At 52.0% G+C, this 20695-nt stretch overlaps 1 protein-coding gene across 4 annotated transcripts in view; it reads left to right on the top strand.

Annotated features, from left to right (window-relative positions):
* Positions 1–226: 226 nt before the first annotated feature.
* Positions 227–20695, top strand: part of RHOBTB2 (Rho related BTB domain containing 2) — a 32513-nt gene continuing 12044 nt past the window's right edge. The window contains exons 1-2 of one of the 4 annotated variants that reach the window (XM_073324895.1): positions 227–823; positions 11641–11721. In XM_073324895.1, the coding sequence (XP_073180996.1) occupies positions 11663–11721 (59 nt within the window). In that variant the 5' untranslated portion in view covers positions 227–823; positions 11641–11662. Of the gene's footprint in view, positions 824–2445; positions 2560–11640; positions 11722–18565; positions 18872–20695 lie in introns of those variants that run through there. The other 3 variants (XM_073324896.1, XM_073324894.1, XM_073324898.1) reach the window with 3 other exon arrangements.

Here is a 20695-nt window from a genome sequence, read left to right on the forward strand (position 1 = left end):
CTGATGGCTGCAGTTTTCGGCAGATCATGGTCATGGAGTTTCATGGTTAAATTCCCATCTTCTCCCCCTCAAGTGCGTTGCCACTTGGACCTGAAAAAAGCACATGGCCTCCTGTGAGAACATACCGTACCTGTGACTAAGCATCAGGTGACTGCCCAGCACACCCGGCCAGAGAGGCCCCGGGGCATGGCAGCATCTCAATTAGAAGGTGAGGTAACTTCTGCACCAGCAGAAAACAACCTGCATGTATCCAGTGGTGGCGCATTTCTGCCGGCTGCCGATTGAATCAGCGGCAACCTATGTCCTCATCTGACACCGATCATTTATGGAGCTGCCCCCATTGTACCGGTGTGACAGGCACAGACAGACCCAGGCATTGGCAAGTACATCTCTAGGTCTGACCGGCTTCTCAGTCTCTCTGTGTGTGGTCTCTGCCGGAAGCTACAGTCTAGCTGACTGTCATGGTTACTGCGAAAAAAGTAAAATATTAGAAGTGAAACTTGTCACCTAAGGCAAGGAGAGTCTCACAGTCACGACTAACGCAGTGAACACCTCAGAGCAATGGACATCCATGGAGCCAGCGTCATATACTGTCAGGACCAGGTACCAGCTTGAGGATTTACAGACAATAAAACCTCAAGAAAAGACTCTGAATGGGGGACACCCTGGGGTAAGAAACAATAGTGTGTAACTGTAGAAATGAAGAGAAGAGGACCCAAGATTTTATCCATTACACAGGAGAGACTCTGCCAGCCAGGGTGTCTCATGAAAGGCAGATCCCTGCTCTCTGGGCTGGACAAGCTCTGTAAGGACTGACCATTGGGTGAGAAATGCCTTATTAGACAGGAAAGTAACTTGTTAATAAGGATAGGTTATAGATTACATTGTATGTGTTTCTTTGACCGGTAACCTTATGTTTCCAAATCCTTACACTTGTTTTTATTTTGTAACTTAAGTGCTGATAAATAAACTTCAGGGCCTTGAACTAGGTTGTGTGTTGAACTGAAGCGAAACTAGTAAACTGGGGTGCACTGCTCCCACAGAGGCAGCGGATCTGTGTGCCTTATGGGTGTCCAGAAGGTGGGGGACTGGGCCCTCGAGAGTAGCAAAGTGGGGTGTGCTAATTGCTAGTCTGCAGAAGAATAGAGTGGGGCTTGCAGAGCCTGTGTTGCCAGTTGCCGGTGGCTGGGGAGAGATTCCCCGGGGAGGGCACAGACAGGGTTCCTTCCTGCTGTGAGCCAGTGGTGGTGATTCACCCCAGACCTTTCGGTTAACACAAAGTGCCACAATTGGTCCTTAGAAATTTCCCATCACATTCCTGTCTTGCACTGATTTGATAACTACCCGTTCCCCATTATCTTATTATCATCTCCCGGTTCCCATTGACTCATCGGCATCTCTCTGTTCCCACTGACACCCTTCCCTTTCCATTACCTAGCCAACGGTCACCTCTCCATTCCCCTTGATTTGGGTGCATGCGAGGTGAGCACAGAACCAGAACAAGGCAGAATGTGCCATTGGGGGGGCGAGGGCTTTGGGGATAGCAGCTGCTGAACTGCAGGGAATGCACTCTCCATGTAAGGTCTTGACAGCGTGTGTCCATTAACGTTCCCATGGTGCTTTTTGTTAGAATATGAGTGTCAGCTGTCAGGTTGTGTCAAGAGCTGATGCCATACATTTCCCCTGTTGGATACTGTGTTCCTTTTCATTTCATGTCCTGAAAGGGATGCTTTTGAACAGCTGCCCTGTTCTGTTCCAGAGGTGGTTACCTTTCAGTTGTAGGTGAAATGAGGTGTACTTTGTAGGATCAGTCAGTAAAGTTTGTAAAGCGCTGTGGGATCCTATTGGATCTAATCTGTTCATCCATTCTGCCCTCCATACTATCCATCCAGATTATATCTACCTATCCATCCCTCTTGCATTCCCCTCTCTCTCTATCTAGAGGCAGTTGTGCCTAATGGATAGACCACTGGACTGGGATTCAGGAGACCTGGGTTCTATTGCTTGTTGACCTTGGGCAAGTCACTTTGCCTCTCTGTGCCTCAGTTTCCCCATCTGTAAAATGGGGGTCACGCTACTGACCACCTTTGTAAAAGGCTTTAAGATCTACTGATAAGTGTTATGTAAGAGGTAGGTATTATCATCTATCTACAGCCCTATATAAGTAGTTGCTTTCCCCCCCCCCGCAATTGTTTTTCCCCCTTTCTTTGTCCCATCCCATCCTCCGAGATGTGATCTTCAATGCAGGGAAAGAGCAGGCTGTAACCCGCTGAGCTGGATTGAACGCCTGTAAGTGGAAAATTCCTTTCTGTTGAGCGTAGATTCCGGCTCAACAGGTTTTGTTCACAGGACTTTTTTTTTTTTTTTTGGTTGATTCAAAAACTCATCCCTCGGGCATTTGTTCAGATCACATGGGCAGGTGTATAAGAATGGAACTTGCCTGCTCAGGCCAGTTCATATTTCGAGGGCCTGGGAGATCCTACCAGCTGTTCCTGGGACACAGGAAGGCGGAGAGAACGTACAGCCACATGCGTTAAGGCAACAAGAACCAGCACGCAGGTAGGGGTGCCAGGCGCATTGCTTGGCTTTGAACCTTGGTTGCTGCTTTTAATGATTCTGCCTCCCTTTTTGTTGATGGTTAACCTGTATTCAAGGGGCTGAGCCTGCTCCATACTTAAATAAAAGGGAGTTCTGGGATGGAATTCAGCAGGAGTTAGGTCTTTCACTTGACTGGGGTGGGATGGGAAGGGGGAGCCTATGGTGCAACTTCTGAGCACAGACTGATTCCTCGAGGGCGTGCAGAAGGGAGGTCTTTCTTTCTGGTAAAGCTACGCTCTGCATGGATAGAAGTGCCTCTTTAAAAGTGCGTGGGGCAAAGGGACATCTAGTTGTTCATATGCCTGGGATGTGAATTCAGATGTACTGACCCGATCCTCCTCTCCCATTGACTTCCATGAGGGCTCAGCACCTTGCAGGATAGGCCTGTTGATGAGATTTGACCTGTTTGTGTACTCAGGGCCCGTATGCGCCGTGTGCAGGTTAATATGTGTGGAATACTGGCAGTACTTTTGATTAAGGGAGTTCCCTCATTTTTATCAGGACTCTAAGGGCGCTGCATAGAGAACAGGAGTCAGATACAATCACCCCTGCACAATGCAAAGGGAGCAGAGATGGACTCGGACATTAGGTCCAAACGCCCCAGCTGCCGAGGAAATTCTAACCTCTCTGGAATGGGATGAACCAGACAACTGATTCTGAGAAATTCACAGTCCATCGCCAGGTTCTGTGGCTTGGTCCCAGCTCCCTAGCTGATAATAATACTCAGCACTTAGAGTCCATGGATCTCAAACTGCTTTAGAAAAGTGGCTATCATTATCCCAGTGTTACAGATGGGGAAACTGAAGCATGGACTGGGGCTGTGACTTGCTCAAAGCCACTCAGTGAGACAGGAATAGAAACCACGCATCCCAATCCTTCATTCAGTGTCTTACCCACTGGTTATGTTTCACTCAGCAGTTAAATCAGTTAAAAAAACTCAGAAGTAGCAGGGCTGTCTCAGCTCTGAGACTCCAGGAAGGATGATCTAGTGAGTAGGGCACTGGATGGGGGCTTGAGACCTGCGTTTGATTCTGGTTCAGCCGCAGACTTTCTGTGTGACTCTGAGTAAGTCACTTAATCTACCCTGTGCCTCAATTTGCCAGCTGTAAAAGGGGGTGACACTTCCCTGTCTGCCAGGGATGTTGAGAGGATGAAATCCATTGATCATTTTGAGGTGCTCAGGTACTATGGTAATAAGAGCCATATAAGACAGACAGCTAGCGATGTCACCCATTGAACTTTGGAGAGAATAGGCTCTGGTCCTGCTCACCCTACCCTGGGGAGCAGGAGAAAATCTCCAGCACTATCCAGAAGGCGAGGCAGAGGCTATGTTACAAAACTGAAGCCAGTGGGCCCAGGGAAGGGTTTAGTAGCAAATGCTAAGAGGGCTCCCAGGCTTGTAGCCCAACAGGCCACTTTAAAAGATCATTTTAAAAGAAATATTTCAAATGCTTCAGGAGCTATCAAGTTGTGCAGATTATTCAATAAAAGGGGTAGCCAGTTGTTTGACTGCACTCGCGGTTCGTTCTTACAAATGCTCAAGAGACCAAATAACCTAACTTAGGCAAATGTTTTGTCTAAAGAATCATAGAATAGCAGGGATGGAAGGGACCTCAGGAGGTCATCTAGTTCAACCCCCTGCTCAATGCAGGACTAATCCCCAATTTTTGCCCCAGATCCCTAAATGGCCCCCTCAAGGATTGAACTCACAACCATGGGTTTAGCAGGCTAATGCTCAAACCACTGAGCTAACCCTGTACCAAAGAAAAACAGTACACTATGAAAAGAAGACATACATACCTCCTTCTGGGGAGCAAATTCTCACAGTGTGTTCTCCTTCTGCAGGAGGTGTGCTTCCAAGATATGCATTTCAGCTAGTTGTATTTATAGGATGACGTCACAAACTACAAATCTTTTGAACATCGCTAAAATCCAACCCACCAGTTCCTAAGAGTTGCTTAGCTTGTGGTCTTGTTGTGTAATTTTCTTATCTCTGATTGGACACTGCATTCCAAACCATTTGTGTGTGGAGGTACATCCCACCCTGTGCTCGGACATGCCATTCATGCATCTTGGCTCTCACAGGCTTCCTGTTTTCTAATGCCAAAGCTGACTTCAGCTTTGCAAAGTGTTGTGGGATACTTGACATGGGTGAGCAGAACTGTGCGGAGATCATAATACGTTCAGTTAACATAACGTCCCAACACTTAGATATCTATATTAATACTGTGCACATAATACCTATTAATATGGCGTATACGATGCCTAACATGTATGTACTGGCTAACAATATTGGACCGATCTGATCTATGGAAGTCTTTCAATTGGATTTCAATGGCCACAGAAGTACTTCACTAATGTATTTCAATCGCCTCAGAAAGACAGCTGATTATTACCGTTACCTCTAACATCATTGCCTCGTGTTTTTACTCCAGCTCTGTGTTGCCCCTTGTCTTGGTTTATATTATAAGCTCTTTGAGGCAGAACCATGTCTCCCTATGTGTCTCTAGTCTAGAGGGTATAGCCCTATGGCTCTGGTTTAGAATAGGCCTTATAGAACTAAAATGGTTAATTGATTATTATTAATTATTATTATTATACATACAAAGTGCCTCCATTTTTGTGTGTGTTTGTTTATACAAAGAACAAGACATTCAACTTAACAAATGCAGAACATGTCTTAAACACCATGCATTTCCTTTTCCCTCCAAAATCCAGCCAACAGCCCTGATTCGCTTTGGCTTTTGAGGCAGAGGAGATGGTTTAACGTCCCCCTCCAACTTTTTCCCACCAGCTCTGTCACGGGATCATAGCCGTTAGAGCCAGAGAGCTTTCTGGGTATGTCTACACTGCTGTTAACACCCATGACCAGCCCATGTCAGCAGGACCTGAGTCCCAGAGCTCAGGCTCCAGCCCAAGCCTGAATGTCTACACTGCCATTTTACAGCCCGAGTCAGGGATACTGGCCAGCCGTGAGTGTTTAATTGTAGTGTGAACATATCTTCTAAGTCTGTGCCTGCCTTCTGTGGGAATTGCAGGTGCTTAGCGCCCCTGTAGCAGGGGGCAGGAGGAATGTAGGGGGCGTTATCTGGCACATTCAGAAGCAAACTGGAAGAAGGATTCTCTCCAGAGGCAGCTCTGCTTAGCCTGCTTCCATTTCTTCTGCACTTCTTTCCCCACAACCCTCTTGGCCTTTATTGCTATTGGAGACGGTTGCTTGGAAACGGGATCTTCATTTTTTTCCTTCTTCTTTATGTGCAAATTTAAGACTGGGGACACAGGCCCCAACGAGAGCCCTAGAGAACAAAGCCCACGATGGGTCCACAGAGCAGGGAGTGGGGTAAGGAGCCTCACGCGCCCACCCTGGGAATTCAGTGTCCATTCAAGACTTGGCCTCAAGAAGGGGGCCGGCTACGGTTGGTCTCGACTGGGATTTAAAGGTGCACAGCCCCTCCTCCCGCCCCCACGTCAGCCAGGAGGAGTCACTGTCCTGCTAAGTCCCTGCTGGGCGCATGAGGGAGACTGGAGCGGGAGTTGGAACAAGCAGAGGTTTCACAGAGGCAGCCACTCCGTTATCTTACTGTCAAGCCTGTAAATGAAAAAGAGAGTTCAGCGTTTCAGGCCCCAGCTCGATGGAGCCCAGGCTAGAGAGTATGAGACAGGGCTGAGTTCTCACCCCAGGAAGACACTGACTCCCTCTGAGGCCTTATATTATTATTACTCGTGCACCTGGAGGCTCCCACTGAGATCAGCGCTTTGTACATACACACGCTCAGAGACAGCCCCCTCCCTGAAGAGCTTGCAGTCTCAATAGACAAAACGTGAGAGGAAAGCAACATTATTATTTTTTCCTTAAACCAACGGGATTTGGCCAAGGTCCCATAGTGAGTCTGGAGAGTGGCCGTACCAGGAATAGAACCCAGAGCCCCAACCTTTCCTCTCCCCTCTCTGGGCCTCAGTTTCCCCCAGCTGTAAAAAGCAAGGAGAAGGATCATCCTATTTAGCTGCCTCACAGATACTTTGTGCAAATTAATTCATTGCTGAGCATTTTGGAGCTGAAAAGTGTGAGGTACCCACTGGCAATATCATCCTCCTATTTTTGTGCTGCTGTCCCCAGCAATAAAAAGCCCAGGGAGAGAGAAAAGCAGAGACCACGGGGCGCGCTATTATAAGCAGAACGGTCTCCAAATAGAAAGCTTTTCACAGGTTTTTATGAGACGTCAGCAGCTCTTAATACTGCATGAAGCTGTGAATCCTGTATGAAGCAGCAGTTCAGTGGGGAGTCAGACCTGTAAATGTTTCATACCGGCAGCTGCAGCTCTCCCTGCAGGCTCCGAGTTTGTCGTGCATGCTCAGAACCAGGCTGGGCCTGGTGGCAGAACACAGCCGTAGAAGCCGCGGTTTGCATGGTGCTGTATAAAGAACTGCTTCTTAACTGGTCATTGCAGACTCAAGCCTGCTCTCACATTGGCCTAGGATTTGGCCAATCCCCTTCCCGAGGGCCACGGGTTTTTGGTCTCAATGCTGGAGTAACTAGGTGGAATTCTCTGGCCTGTGTTACATAGGAGGTCAGATGGTCTGTTGGTCCCTTCTGGCCTTAAACCCTAAGAATCTGACAATGGACCTATGAAATTCCGCCCCAGTATGAATGACAGTATGAGCTACACATTGGGTGCCAGTTGGTCAGACACGGGGAAAGTGGCAAAGTCACGAAACCTGCACTGACATAGGACCATATTCAGCCCTTGACCTCAGTAGGTGCAAATTCTGCCGAATCAGGGTTAAAGCAATGACTGGGTTTGACCCTGGGCTTGCTGGGTAAGGTGTAGGATACATTAAAAAGGGACCGGCTACTTTATCTTACATCCTTCCATTAGGTGCTTTTCTTGCTACACCTCCCATCAGTGAAAAGCACACCCATTTTGCACCCCTATTAAATGACAAACTGGTGCAAATCACCTGATTTTGCCACTGACACCTGTGTCCTGACCAGCTCATGCCCTGTGCATCTTTAATATGATGGAAGAGGCCCCAAGCAAAGTCAGAGCCTCACCTTGTCTCTCTAATATCTGGGGACTGACATGGCTACAGCTACACTGCATGCCATCCAGAGCTGGCACCGTATGAATGGCATTACTTTGGAGATACAATGGAAGACCGATGGCTGGACGATAGCTTTCAATGACTGCCTGGCCGAGGGGACTTTCCACCATCCTCCTCCCACACCTGAGCCCACGAAAGGGTGGGGACCATGCGGGCAGCTCATCTGACTGCAACAAGAAACAAAGTGGTGTGCGAACAGACTGGAAGGACAATGCTGCTGCCGACCTACTGCAAGGGAGATTGAATCCTGGATGCTAAGGCAAGAGAGGCAGGTCGTGCTGCCAGGGTGGACTGGCATGTGAGCTTTGATCTTCCATTCTAACCTAAGGATCATAAGAACGGTCATGCTGGATCAGACCAACGGTCCATCTAGCCCAGTACCCAGTCTCCCGACAGTGGCTGGTGCCAGAGGCAATGACCAGAACAGGGTAATTATCAAGTGATCCATCCCCTGTTGTTCAGTCCCAGCTTCTGGCAGTCCTCCTTCCCGTATTCCAGCCGACTGTCTTGTTTTGAAAAGGTTCCCTTGCATTGCTGCAAACATCTGTTGCTTGTCTAGCTCCCATGAGGGTTACGTCTCCAAGCAGGCATTCTAGCTCTGGAGGAGCCAAAGTAAGACATGGAGAAGCTGAATCTGGGGACCCAGTGTCTGGGTAATGGGGCCAGGGGGCTCACCCCTATGAAAAGCAGAGGCCCAGAGCCTAGCGCTAAGAAGGGGACGCTACCAGAGAGACTGTGTGAAGCAGAGCATGCCCTTTGAAAGTGTGACCAAGAGCTTACAACTAAACAGACATGTCGGATCCCGAGTAGGAGAGATGAAGGATTATTACACCTCCAGACCACTGCTGCATCTGGCCCAGATATTTCCATGGGAGAGGCACCCGCTTACTGCAGGCTGTGTATTTTCGAGTCAGGTTTTCATTCCCATGAGCCCCGTGGAGCCAAGGCAGGTACATGAAAGGCAGCCAGAGCCTGTTCAGCTCTGCACATCATCAGCAGAATTGCCTATTTCCTTCCCATTGCAAAGAGTTCATCGCTGGACGATGCCTGGGGCAGAAAGAACCCAGCTGGATTTGCAGCTCTCAGGTGGAGATTGTGGCACTAACAGTTAGAGTATCATCCTTCCATTTGTAACCTGAGTCAATCAGATCTGGAACCAGCGAGTGGGAATCGATGTTGGCAGTCACTCCTCTGACAGAGTCTGATTGACCTTTTCATGAGGAGGCTTGTTTCGGGGATGTTTATAGCTTGGAGATGCTTCTGCTCTTCCAAGAGAAATGATCTTGTGCTCAGACTGGAGAATCCATAGTGATTCTAACTCCCATTCTGGGTTTCATCCTCTGCCATACCCCTGCCCCGCTGCAGCTGTGATCCAGCTAAGAAGAGCACAGGCTGTCTTAACACTTGTGTGGGAGACCTCCAAGGGAAATCTACATGATGTAGGACATGATGCTGGTGATTCAACAGGAGGTTCTTTGCTTCAGTGCCTCAGTATTAACTGAACGTTCCAGCAGGGTGTTAGCAGGTGCTGCATTTTGGATGGGACACGAAACCAAGATTGATCACTCCCGTTTATTCAATAGCCCACGGCACGTTGTTGAAGAGTTGGGGTGTTAACCCAGGTGTCCTGGCCAAATCCCAGCGCTGGTGATTGCATTCCATCTACTTACCATGTCTCCCCCTGCAGTTTCAATTTGCTGCAGGATTCTTCTCTGCTGTCTGTCCCAAACTGTTAAACAGCAACGCCATATACAGTTGAAACAGCAGCTCCACTTCACCCCAGGGGTGGCTGTATGTCAGTGACAGGTAAACTGATCATGGTGTGCAGTTTTGCATGAATCTTTGTAAGTCTAACATGCATTCACGCAGGAAGCCAGGAACGGCCGGACTAGAGCACACCAATGGTGTGTCTAATCGAGTGTGCTGTCTCTGGGATGGATCTTGCCGTGGTGGTGGGATTCCACCTTGGAGAGATGCTCTTTTACCTACTTCTGGTGAGGGGTGTGGCCTGGTGTTGCTGTTGCAGCTGTCCCAAGGGCTCCAGACTGGGAATATCTGAGAGAGGCTGAACTGTTAATTGTTAGCAGGACCAGAACTGGTACCTTTAAATGTGAACGAGTCCCAGTCCAAAGGCCCCGGGCACCTTATTGTATGAGTGGCTCTCTATGCTTGGGGAGTGGCTGGGGCTATTATCCCTGGTCATCGTCCCAGCTGTAGTTGATAAGGGGGGCTCTGGCACAGTGGCACCGTCTTGCACCCAGTTGACCTCATGCCCCCCTACCCGCACTGTCATGGCACCGTTTTATCTGTGACATCAGCTCAGCCCTCCTGGTGCTCTGCAGCGCTGGCTCGACTCTCCCTCCCGTGGCACCGGTTCCATCTCCCTGGTGCCATGCTCTGCAGCCCAGCATCCCTTTCCCGCTCTCCTCATTTCACTTACGGCTGGGCTAGGCTCTGTGATTTTGCAAAGTGCTTGCTTGATACTTTTATTGCCTGCTGGGCCCGAATGGATATTAAGTCCATAAAGCCATCCATCTGAGATGCCATCTCTCTCCCCAGCCAGCCAGCTCATTAGACTATCTCAATAATGGGAGTAGACTGAATTAGCCCAGCACTGGACCAGTTCTCGCTGAAGGGGTTACTAGAGTTCATGTGAATGCTTAGCGGCTGGTGCACTGTGTAAGGGGACCGCAGGTGGCTTCTGCCAGGAGGAAAAGCAGGCAGGATTTTGCTTTGTTGTGTAACAAAATCAAACCTCTTTGTGCATTTCAAGGAAAGATTTTATCCACCGTTCCCAGTAATATCCCCCGCAGGATTTGGACTTGACTGGGGTTCACGTCCTCTGATCTTTCCTTTGGATTTGGGTTCTCAAAGTAAAACGCAGCCGAAACTAGCTGAGTTTCATAGCAACCTATAAATCAACCCGGCTTTGCTAAAAACTGCCCCAGTCTCACACACAACTTGTCCCGCGTTTGCTGGAGACTCTCCCCAGGTTTACTTAATTCATGACCCAGCCTTGCTTAAAACTCAGCCTCAAGCTCCCTCCAAACAGTTTCCAAATCTCTGTGACTGAAAGTCTGGCTGGTGCAGCAGTTGCTCCTTTGTATCAGGGCTCCAGCTTGCCAGCCCTGCCCCTGATGTGTTTAGAAACTGTTGATATAGCAACTGAATAGAGAGAGGAGGAGAAAATACCTCTTGTGCTCCCTCACTCCAGAGTTCAGACGAGGGAAACTTTAGACAAAATAAACAAGCGAGAGGGCTCATTGGTCTGCTTTGAACTCTGGGGCACTGGGTTTTGCTTAGGTCACAAACAAACGGAGTGTAATGCTCTCAGCAAAAGCTGTCCAACACATAGTGATTTGAGCGGGGGACAGGGAGCCAAGATTCCTGGGTTCTAGTCCTGGCTCAGCCACTGACTTGGGCAAGTCACTTCCTTTCTCTGAGCCTCAGTTTTTCCATCTGTAAAATGGAGATAAGACTGCCCCACCTCCTTGGAAGAAAATCAACCTTAATGAAAGTCTGTAACGTGCTTTGAGATCCTCAGATGAAAGCGTAAAACAAATGCAGTTTAGAATGATGACTGGAAATAGTGCTGGTCCCTACACATCCCCTGCTGTGGGGTTCTTAAGAACTGTGCCATGTGAAGAAATTAGGGAAGAAAGAAACGGATTTTAAGTTCAGCGTCACTGAGAATTTTCCTCCCCATTCTCCGAGACTGTGCAGCAAGGTCAATGGGCAGCCCTGAGTCTTTGTCTTGCTGTGTTAGAACTGGATTTTAAAGAGCCCAGTATCCAACATGCAAGAGTGATGATCTAGGATCTCCCTGTCCAGCGGCTGCCTCTGCCCATGGGGAGGGAGGGGGCATCCTGCAGAGAGCCGGGGAGGGAGGAGTTCCAGGTCAACTCATCTCACCTGCGCCTTTTCCACCTCTCCTTTCAGAGCCTGCTGAGAAGAGAAAGCGATGGAAACCCGAGCCAAAGCCCACCATGCCGTGAAGAAGACCAGGATGGATTACAGCTCGTAAGTACCTAGCTCATTCCTGTTTTCCTCCTTAGTGGTTTGTAGCTGTTGCTAGACGTTCACATGGTCAGTCCAGATTTGGTCCAGTCTTATTTTCCTAGCTGGACCCACAAGGTGCCCAAGGATTCCGCTCATTGTGTCCCGTTTAATGTACCCCCTGTCTGTATCTCCAGACGCCTTAGGGAGAAGGCCCAGCTTGTTGCTGGCAGATGGATACCCACTGGTGATTAGCTCATAGCAAGGCTTGGAGGTGGGTAGGGCAAGTTCTATGCCCTGGGAATGCAGAAAGCTGAAGGGTTCCCGGCTCCAGCCAGCCAGGATACAAGAAAGGCAAAGGCTGCTGTGAATTCAGAGGATACCCCCAAAGGAATCTGCAACACTTCACCCCCGCACCACTCCAATTTAGACGTGGTTGTTTCACAACAAAGCTCAGCACCTTTTTTAGTTTAGCCTGGCATATTGCCCAGGCACCCTAGTGCCTTAAAATCACCTGCTCCGCAGGATGAATTCCCCTAACTATCGCTGAGCTCGGGTGCATATGACACCCCCTTCCTGCACGGGGGCCTGCACTTTAAGTTCTCCAGGACAATGTGTTGAGGGTTCCTTCGTGCGGACTCATGGGAACGTCAGCCTGTGCAAGACAGAGAGTGGGTCTGATTTGAGGGGAAAGAGGATGGTGCTTCCTGGGCACTCACATTAATGTTACTGCTTGGGAATGCAGCCCAGCTGGCCCGGCCGACAACCTCCCTCTGCCTCAGTGCATGGTCAGCTACCCCCCTTCCTATCAGAATAGGCAGAGAACCTGTTCCTCCAACACAGCCTGCGGCAGCTCTCTGCCCATTTGAACTTTACCGGAAGGCACAGTTCTTCATGACCACACCCAGAGCTGACTCAGCTCAGCCTGTTGAGCGCTGACAGGGCTTTGGCAGCTAGCACCAAGCTCTCCAGAGGAAGAGGAACTGAGCTTTGCAGGACTCCCCACCAGGCCCAGGCCACAGCAGGTGAGGGATGCAGGGAGGTTGGAGGAAGAGTATTTATCAGTGACTTGAATTTCTTTGTGAAGTCACCGCACATACTGCTGGGCAGGGACTCCATGGGGCTTCTGGGTAACAGAGAATGCAGCACTGGCTCTGGGTAGAGGCCTGGGTTTCTGGACAACAGAGAATGTGGGGCTGGGGCTGGGTAGGGGGCTGGAGGGTTTCTGGGTCCAAGAGATGGTCACGGTATACAAGCCTCGAGAGAGTCAATCGGTCGTGTGTGTTGCGAGAAGGGGACTTCGGGAAGCTGGTAGCAAAGCTGGCTGTTTGCCCTCTCCGCCTTCCTGACATCCTTTCATTTGCCTGTTCAGTGCCGGGGGGTGTTCATAACCCTTCCGCACACAACTCCCCAGTTTGACCTGTGGCTGCTGTGATGTCTGGACGAAAAGCTCAGTGTGTGTATTTGGGTTTGGAGCTATTTGACTGGGAGCGAGGGTGATTATAAAGCAGGGCAGATGGGAGCCTTTTGGGACAAGTTCAAGAGGCTTATATCAGAGAGAAACACTGGCACACAGAGTAACCTGCATTTTAATTACAGCTGTGATAAAACAGCAGACGTGGGGGAGGGGAGGGGATGCTGCTGCTTCTGCTTTGCATTGGATCCAGTTACTGACTCACAGCTGGAGCTCCAAGGGCAGCGTAGGCTCATGCTTGGCTGTTCTCTCTCAGCCCAGCCAAAGACCCCTTTGTCTGAGGCAGTGATGAGACTGTAAGAAGGGCTGGGGCTTCTGGTGAACTAGGCTCGTGATCAGTCTTCCAGGAAGGGACAAGCGGGAAAGAGGAAAAAGCTCACGTTCCTGCCCCATCAGCTAGGCAGTGCCTGCATTTTACATACACCCTGGCTGGATAATAATTTGGGATGGGAGAAATCCACGCGCTGAGACTCAGAGCTTCAGATGTCCATCAGAAATAGGTGGATGGATAAAGCTTTAGGCCTTCTGAACGGAAATGAACTATCTGCAGACTCTCTCTCACACACACACACCCACACCTGTCAGGGATGGTCTAGGTATACTTAATCCAGCCTCAGCATGGAAGATTAGACTAGGTGACCTCTCGAGGTCCCTCCTGGCCTTACATTTCTATGAGTCTATCCATCTGTCAGTCCGTCACCATCGGTACTCCTCTGTCCATCCATCCATCACCATAGATATTCATCCATCCATCAGTCACCATAGGTACTCCTCTCTCCATCCATCTATCTGTCTCTCTTTGCTTTCATACTGCTCTCTTTGTGGTATCACACCTGAGCACCTCATCATAACGATCTTAGCCCCTACTGGCCATTCACTTCCTACTCACAGGACACTGGGGAATTATGGGCCTGACTTAACCAGCCGTACGCACTGCAGCTGTAGCCAGGGGGTGGGGAAAGGTGGATCCTCTAGAACAGAATCTAGACCTTACATCTGGAGTGCAGCTGAGATGAGAACCCGCAATGTGCCAACGTTCCTGGACTAGTCCCTACAGCCTCTCCTGTTGGAAGACACTTCCAGAGGAATATCTGTGGACTTCTCTAGAGTCAGTACTCTGCCTCTGTGGACTTCTCTAGAGTCAGTACTCTGCCTCTGTTCTATACAGCACCTCCTGCTGAGGGACTGGAGTAGCTGATAACTTCTACCCCATTCCCTACAATGGTTCCTCCTTAGAGAGGCTAGGACTGGAATAACTGAATTCCCCTCCATGCGACATCCTTCCCTGTGATGCCTTCTACTGGGAGAAGCAGGGACTGGAGTAGCTATGGGCTTCCCCACAGTCAGCATTCCTGGGCCAGTCCCTGCAGCACCTCCCACTTGGCCTCCCCCATAGCGAATGCTCTGGCAACAGTCCCTGAAGTGCCCCGCGGCCAGCGCTCTGGCATCGTTGCCTGTAGCACCTCCTGTTGGCAGAAGCTGGGAATGGAAAAGCAGTGAGCTCATCCAGAGCTGGCATTCTTTCGCCGTTATCTGCTGGCTGGACCTTGCCTCGCTCTTCACTCCCGCACAGCCAGTGCTCCTTCGCCATTCCCGGCGGCACCTCCTGCCGGGAGAAGCTGAGACTGGAGTAGCAGCGGGAATGTGCTTGTTTGAGCTGTTTTTTTCAGTGCCAACGGTACAGCCTGGAGGTTTTGACCAAAAGCCACAATTGTGCTTTTGTCTTGCTTCAGACGGTGGGGAGTCACTCCGGAATTAAACTGATCGTAAAGCTGCCAGGAACTTTTATGCCACAATTAAGCACCTGCTACGACAGAGCAAATAAGCCAAATCATGCGGCTGGCAAGCAAGCTTTACGTGTTCCTTCCCCGTGACCCACTCGAAGACGGAAGCTAAAAGCAGCAGCTAGGCTGCTTGCAGTTTTCATTCCAGCCCAAATGCAGGGAAATTAATAGCTTTTCCCAAGAAGTCGACAGCCTCATTGCTAGCTTCCATGGTCCCTGTGGAATACGGAGACTCACCAGGGAGAAGCATATGCCAGACTTAAAAAACAAAAGGACCCCCCCCCCCCCCCAGACAAGTACTCCAGATTCCTTCTGCTATGGAGAGAGAGATTCCTGTCTTACGAGTTAGGTGAGGAACGGCATGGGGCAGATGAGCAATGGTGCTGAGGAGAGTTGCGGGGGGGGGGGGCGTTCTGGCATGGTGATGTTAGGAGCTGCTGGATGTCTGTGTGACTGGACTGCAAAGGTGCGAGGTGAGGCAGATGCTGGAGCGGTGACGCTGGCTGACGCCGCATTGCATCAATGCCAGGCCTTTGAGCGGTTCTGAGGGATCGTGGCTGGCCGGATCCTAACGGGAAGGGAACAGGAGCCGGGGTTATTTTGGTTAGGCACAGGGGAGGTGGGGGGGAAAAAAGCCTTGAGAAGGACAATGAGGCATCACATGATCTGGATATGATGGGGCACAGCAGCTGGCCTGAGCTGCAGGGAAGCAAAGCTGCTTCTCATTGGTCAGGCCGCAGAGATGACGTTGAGTTTTTACTTTCTCGGCTCTGTCCTTGGATTGTGAGGCAGCCAGAGGGGGCAGCACAGAGGGGCTGGGGGGAGCTGAGCTGGGGAGAGGGACCGCAGAGATGAGTCTGGGGGGGAGGCAGTGGAGAGGTGTGAGACGGGTGCAGTGGGAAGATCATGGGGTGGGTGGAGCTGGGAGTGAGCAGATCCATGAGAAGGAGCCAGGGAGCTGGGTCAGCGAGAGGGGGCTACTCACCTTGTTAGGTGCTGGTGGAGCTGAGCGACCCGAGGAGCCTGTCTGTTGTAAAGATGCATAGCTTCCAGGGCCAGAAGGAACCATTAGATCAGCTAGTCTGACCTCCTGTGTAACACAGGCTGGAGAATTCCTCCTGCTACCCCTGCACTGGTCCCAGGCACAGGCAGATTTCCGCATGCTGCCTCAACCCACACCTCCAGGTAGGAAGAGAGTTCAGTCTGTGACCTGTCCCATCACTGGCATCTCTGCAGAGACGACCAGCAAGGCGGAAGAGGGCGAAGTCAAACCAGCTTTTGTACCAAGCCTCCACTAAGCAGAGGACTGAGAACCCCCCAAGCTGTTTTGCACAGGTCAGGTGCCAATCTCCATCGCTGCTCATACCCACGCAGGCCTGGTTTGAACCAGTGACCTTGAAGTGTAAAGATCTCTATCCCAATGCAGCTCCCTTGAGCCATCCAGAAACTCCTCTGAGCCCCAACCCCACTAGTGACTGGGTGAGGGGTCTCCCTATCAGAGCTGCCCCTGTCCCGATCAATGCAGCATCCTTCACCAGAACCCCCTGGGACACTGCCAGTGGCAGTCCAGCCTGCAAAGTATACTTCTGAGGGCATTCTGCACCAAAAAATGTAAAATTCTGCACACAATATTTTAAAATTCTGAAAAATTCTGCAAATTATATCTGTCAATAAATAAATGTGGAGGCTCCAGCATGGCAGTGGGGAGCAGATGCCACTGACTGCACAGAGGTAGGAGATCACCCTGCATCCCCTCTCCCCCGGACATGGACTCGGCGGTAGAGTTGCACCCAACCCTGACACAGCGCAAGGACCAGGACTGTCCCAGAAACACCCCGGGGCCCTGCCACTCCGTGCCAAGCACAGTAGATGTAGGCAGGCAGGCTCAGCCCAGCAAGATCTAGATATGGATGAGCTTAGTGTAGGAAGATCCAGGTGTGGGGTGAGAGGGTTCTGTGTGGGGCAATCTGGGTGCGGGCGGCTTGGTGGGGGTCCGGGTGCGAGGGAGATCTGGATGAACAGGGGCTCGTTGTGGGGGGAGGGGGTTCTGGGTACAGTTGAAGGTGGCTGGAGCTCAGGGCTCAGCGGGGGGGTCCAGGTGCTGGCTTGGTGGGGTGCGGGTCTGGGTGCTGGCTTGGTGGGGTTCAGTGAGGTGAATACCAGGATGGTGACTGGGAGCAGAGAGGAGGTGATAACGGTGGTGAAGGAGGAAGGATGGAGAGGCAGTGGGGTGGATAGAGGCAGGAGCATGGACAGATGGAGTGGGTGGGTGGTGGGGGATGCAGGGAAATGGATGGAAGAGAAGAGATGCAAGGAGTGCAGGGGGAGGGGTGCAGAGGATGGATGGAAGGGAAAAGTGCAGGGGGAGAGGTCCAGGGGATGGATAGAAGGGAAGAGGGGTAGGGGAATGGGGGGAGGGATGCAGTGGATGGAGGGATGGAGGGATGGAAGGGAAGAGGGGCAGGGGTGGGTGCAGGGGATGGATGGAAGGGAAGAGGGGCAGGGGGCATGCAGGGGATGGATGGATGGAAGGGAAGAGGGGCAGGGGCGGGTGCAGGGGATGGATGGAAGGGAAGAGGGGCAGGGAGGGGTGCAGGGGATAGATGGATGGAAGGGAAGCGGGGCGGGGCGGGTGCAGGGGATGGATGGATGGAAGGGAAGAGGGGCAGGGGAACGGGGGAGGGGTGCAGGGGATGGATGGATGGAAGGGAAGAGGGGCAGGGGGAGGGATGCAGGGGATGGATGGATGGAAGGGAAGAGGGGCAGGGGCGGGTGCAGGGGATGGATGGATGGAAGGGAAGAGGGGCAGGGGAATGGGGGAGGGCTGCAGGGGATGGATGGATGGAAGGGAAGAGGGGCAGGGGAACGGGGGGAGGGGTGCAGGAGATGGATGGATGGAAGGGAAGAGGGGCAGGGAGGAGTGCAGGGGATGGATGGATGGAAGGGAAGAGGGGCAGTGGAACGGGGGGAGGGCTGCAGGGGATGGATGGATGGAAGGGAAGAGGGGCAGGGGGAGGGGTGCAGGAGATGGATGGATGGAAGGGAAGAGGGGCAGGGGGAGGGATGCAGGGGATGGATGGATGGAAGGGAAGAGGGGCAGGGGCGGGTGCAGGGGATGGATGGATGGAAGGGAAGAGGGGCAGGGAGGAGTGCAGGGGATGGATGGATGGAAGGGAAGAGGGGCAGGGGAACGGGGGGAGGGGTGCAGGGGATGGATGGATGGAAGGGAAGAGGGGCAGGGGAACGGGGGGAGGGCTGCAGGGGATGGATGGATGGAAGGGAAGAGGGGCAGGGGGAGAGGTGCCGAATAGCGGGCGAGGGGTGGTAGCAGCAAAGGCAGAGGGCGGTGAACTCCCCCCAGACTCATGGGCACCTGAGCTGTCTCCCCCCCTCTTGGCTGAGCGGCCTCTGCCAGGCCCGGCCTGGCCCAGGAAGTGCCCCGCTCCCCCTCTCAGCCAATGGGCAGCTGGGGGGGAGAGACAGGGGCGGGGCCTGTGGCTGGTTCTTGTTTTTGTGAATGAAACCAGGCGGTGGGCGAGCCCGGCCGGGAGCTGCAGCGCCCGCGGGCTCAGGGACAGCGCGGCCGGGAGCGGGGCGGCGGCGGGGCCACGCGCCGTGCCTTGGGGCAGCCCCAGCTGGCAGCAGGGCCCCGCCGGGCGGGCGGGAGAGAGGCGCCGGGGCCGGGGCCGGGAGGATGCTGCTGGGGAGGACGCGGCGATGGCTGTAGGCGCCGAGCAAGGGCCCGCATCCTCCCGGGGGCCGGCGCGGACCGTCGCGGGGGAGCCGCTGGGCGGCCGAGCTTAGCCCCCAGCGCCGCCCGGGGTGCCAGGATCTGCGCCGCGCGCTTCTGACCATGGACACGTCTCCCGGGGGGAGCTTCCTTCTGCCCACTGGAAATTCCCCGCTATGTGTCGGTGTAAGTAAGCGAGCTCCCCGAGCATCCTCCTACCGCCGCCCCGGGCTGAGCAGGGAAAGCGGCCGGGCCATTTAACCAGGCGCGCCCCAAAACCTTTGCCTGCAGCCGCCGGGGGTTGTTGAAGGTGCCCCGCTCCGGAGAGGCTGCAACGCCAAATCCCGAGTTTCTTGCCGTGCCCCGGGTTGGATTTGCAGTGACGTGGGTGCCCTTTGCCAAGGCTCTTCGGGCCGATTAGATTTCACTGCATAAATCTAGGCAGTATAGCCAGGCTCGCCTTTTAGTTCTGATTCCTCCCCGTTCCTAAAATCGTTGCAATATAGAGGCGTTTGGTGACTGTGTGGGGTGGGGTGTGTTTGTGCAGAAGCTTTGCATTTTGTTATTGCTTTTTTATATATACTATATTTACAGTTTAGTTGTGCTTGATTTGCAAAAGCCTTGCAAACATGTTTGTGTTTTGTTTCCGCTTGGTTTGCACTGTGCCCTCTGTTTAGATTTGCATTTCCTTCGGCATTGCAATTATCAGGACTACTACTACAAATAATATTGTGCAAGGCCTTAGCCTACAAGATTCTTGGCACCTAGTTTCTCTTTTTTTCCACTGGATGCCTCCGATGAAGCGAGCTGTAGCTCACGAAAGCTCATGCTCAGATAAATTGGTGAGTCTCTAAGGTGCCACAAGTCCTCCTTTAGTTTCTCTTCTGATCATCTTTTGTTGGAGATGCTCTGATTTCACCTGCCCGCCCTTTCCAGTGGCTCAGCAGGTTCCCAGTTGGTGCTGCATTCATGAGACCATTCTATTTTTGTTGCATTCCTTCTGTTTAACAGGATTTGTGCCCGCGCGCCTGCCTCTTTATGTTGCAAGATGCTGGGATGGAGAATTTTTAGCCTGAGAGTTGCTAGGAAACACTCTGGGCTCCCTGGGGTGATTCTTTAGTTTCCTTGGTAACCAGAGACTGGGGCTGCCGAAAATGAACAAATCTCGGTTCTCCTGGGGAGGTAAAGGGGGTAGATTCGGTGCCTTGGGAGGGGGATCCAGAGAAGGGCTAAGGGGGAACGGTGAAGGTTAGGATCAGGGAGCCGTACTTATGGGATGCATTGCGGTCAGGGAATAAGGGGTTGCATTGGAGATGGGGCAGAGAGAGGAGCCCATCGTGGGGAAGGGGAATGGCTGAGAGAGGGTTTATGGGGTGATTTAGGGTTTCAGGGTGGCTCAGGAGAGGGAACGAAGCAGATGCAAGGGGAAAGACGAGAAGGATTGAGATGGGGTTATTACTGGGGGCATATGGAGGGGAAGCCTCTGGCACAACCTCAGGGCCTGATCCGTCTCATTCCATTTACCTCAGTGGGAGTTGGATCAGTTCCTGGCGTGGACATGGAAGAGGGGAATGAGGAGATGGGACGTTGGATTGTAGGAGGTAGATGTAACAGCGATAATGAAATGTGTCTCTGGCAGGGTGAAATGTCACATGGGCACTGATTTGCCACACACACACACCAGTTGCTGTGGCAGAAGTTTCACATTTCCTTCATTTTGTGCCATCCTTTTCCTCTCCCGTCTCCTGCATTTCTTTGCATGGATGCTGAAGCCTGCTCTTGCTGGCATTCTGTTTTTTAACTCCCTACATTTCTACCATGGGGGCCTGAGTTAAAAACTAACCTGTGCTTAGACAAATGGGCTCCGAACTTACTGCACAGGGGTCAATGCCAAGACATATGCCACTGAACCAAAGCCCGCCAGGCGATCCCGAGGCACACAGCGTCCACCTTCCAAATGGACCCCACGTCACCCAAAATTCTGGCTCTGCTCTGCAATTTGCTTCTTGT

The sequence above is a fragment of the Lepidochelys kempii genome, chromosome 26 (genome assembly GCF_965140265.1).
Source record: "Lepidochelys kempii isolate rLepKem1 chromosome 26, rLepKem1.hap2, whole genome shotgun sequence".
In the NCBI taxonomy this organism is placed as follows: Eukaryota; Metazoa; Chordata; order Testudines; family Cheloniidae; genus Lepidochelys; species Lepidochelys kempii.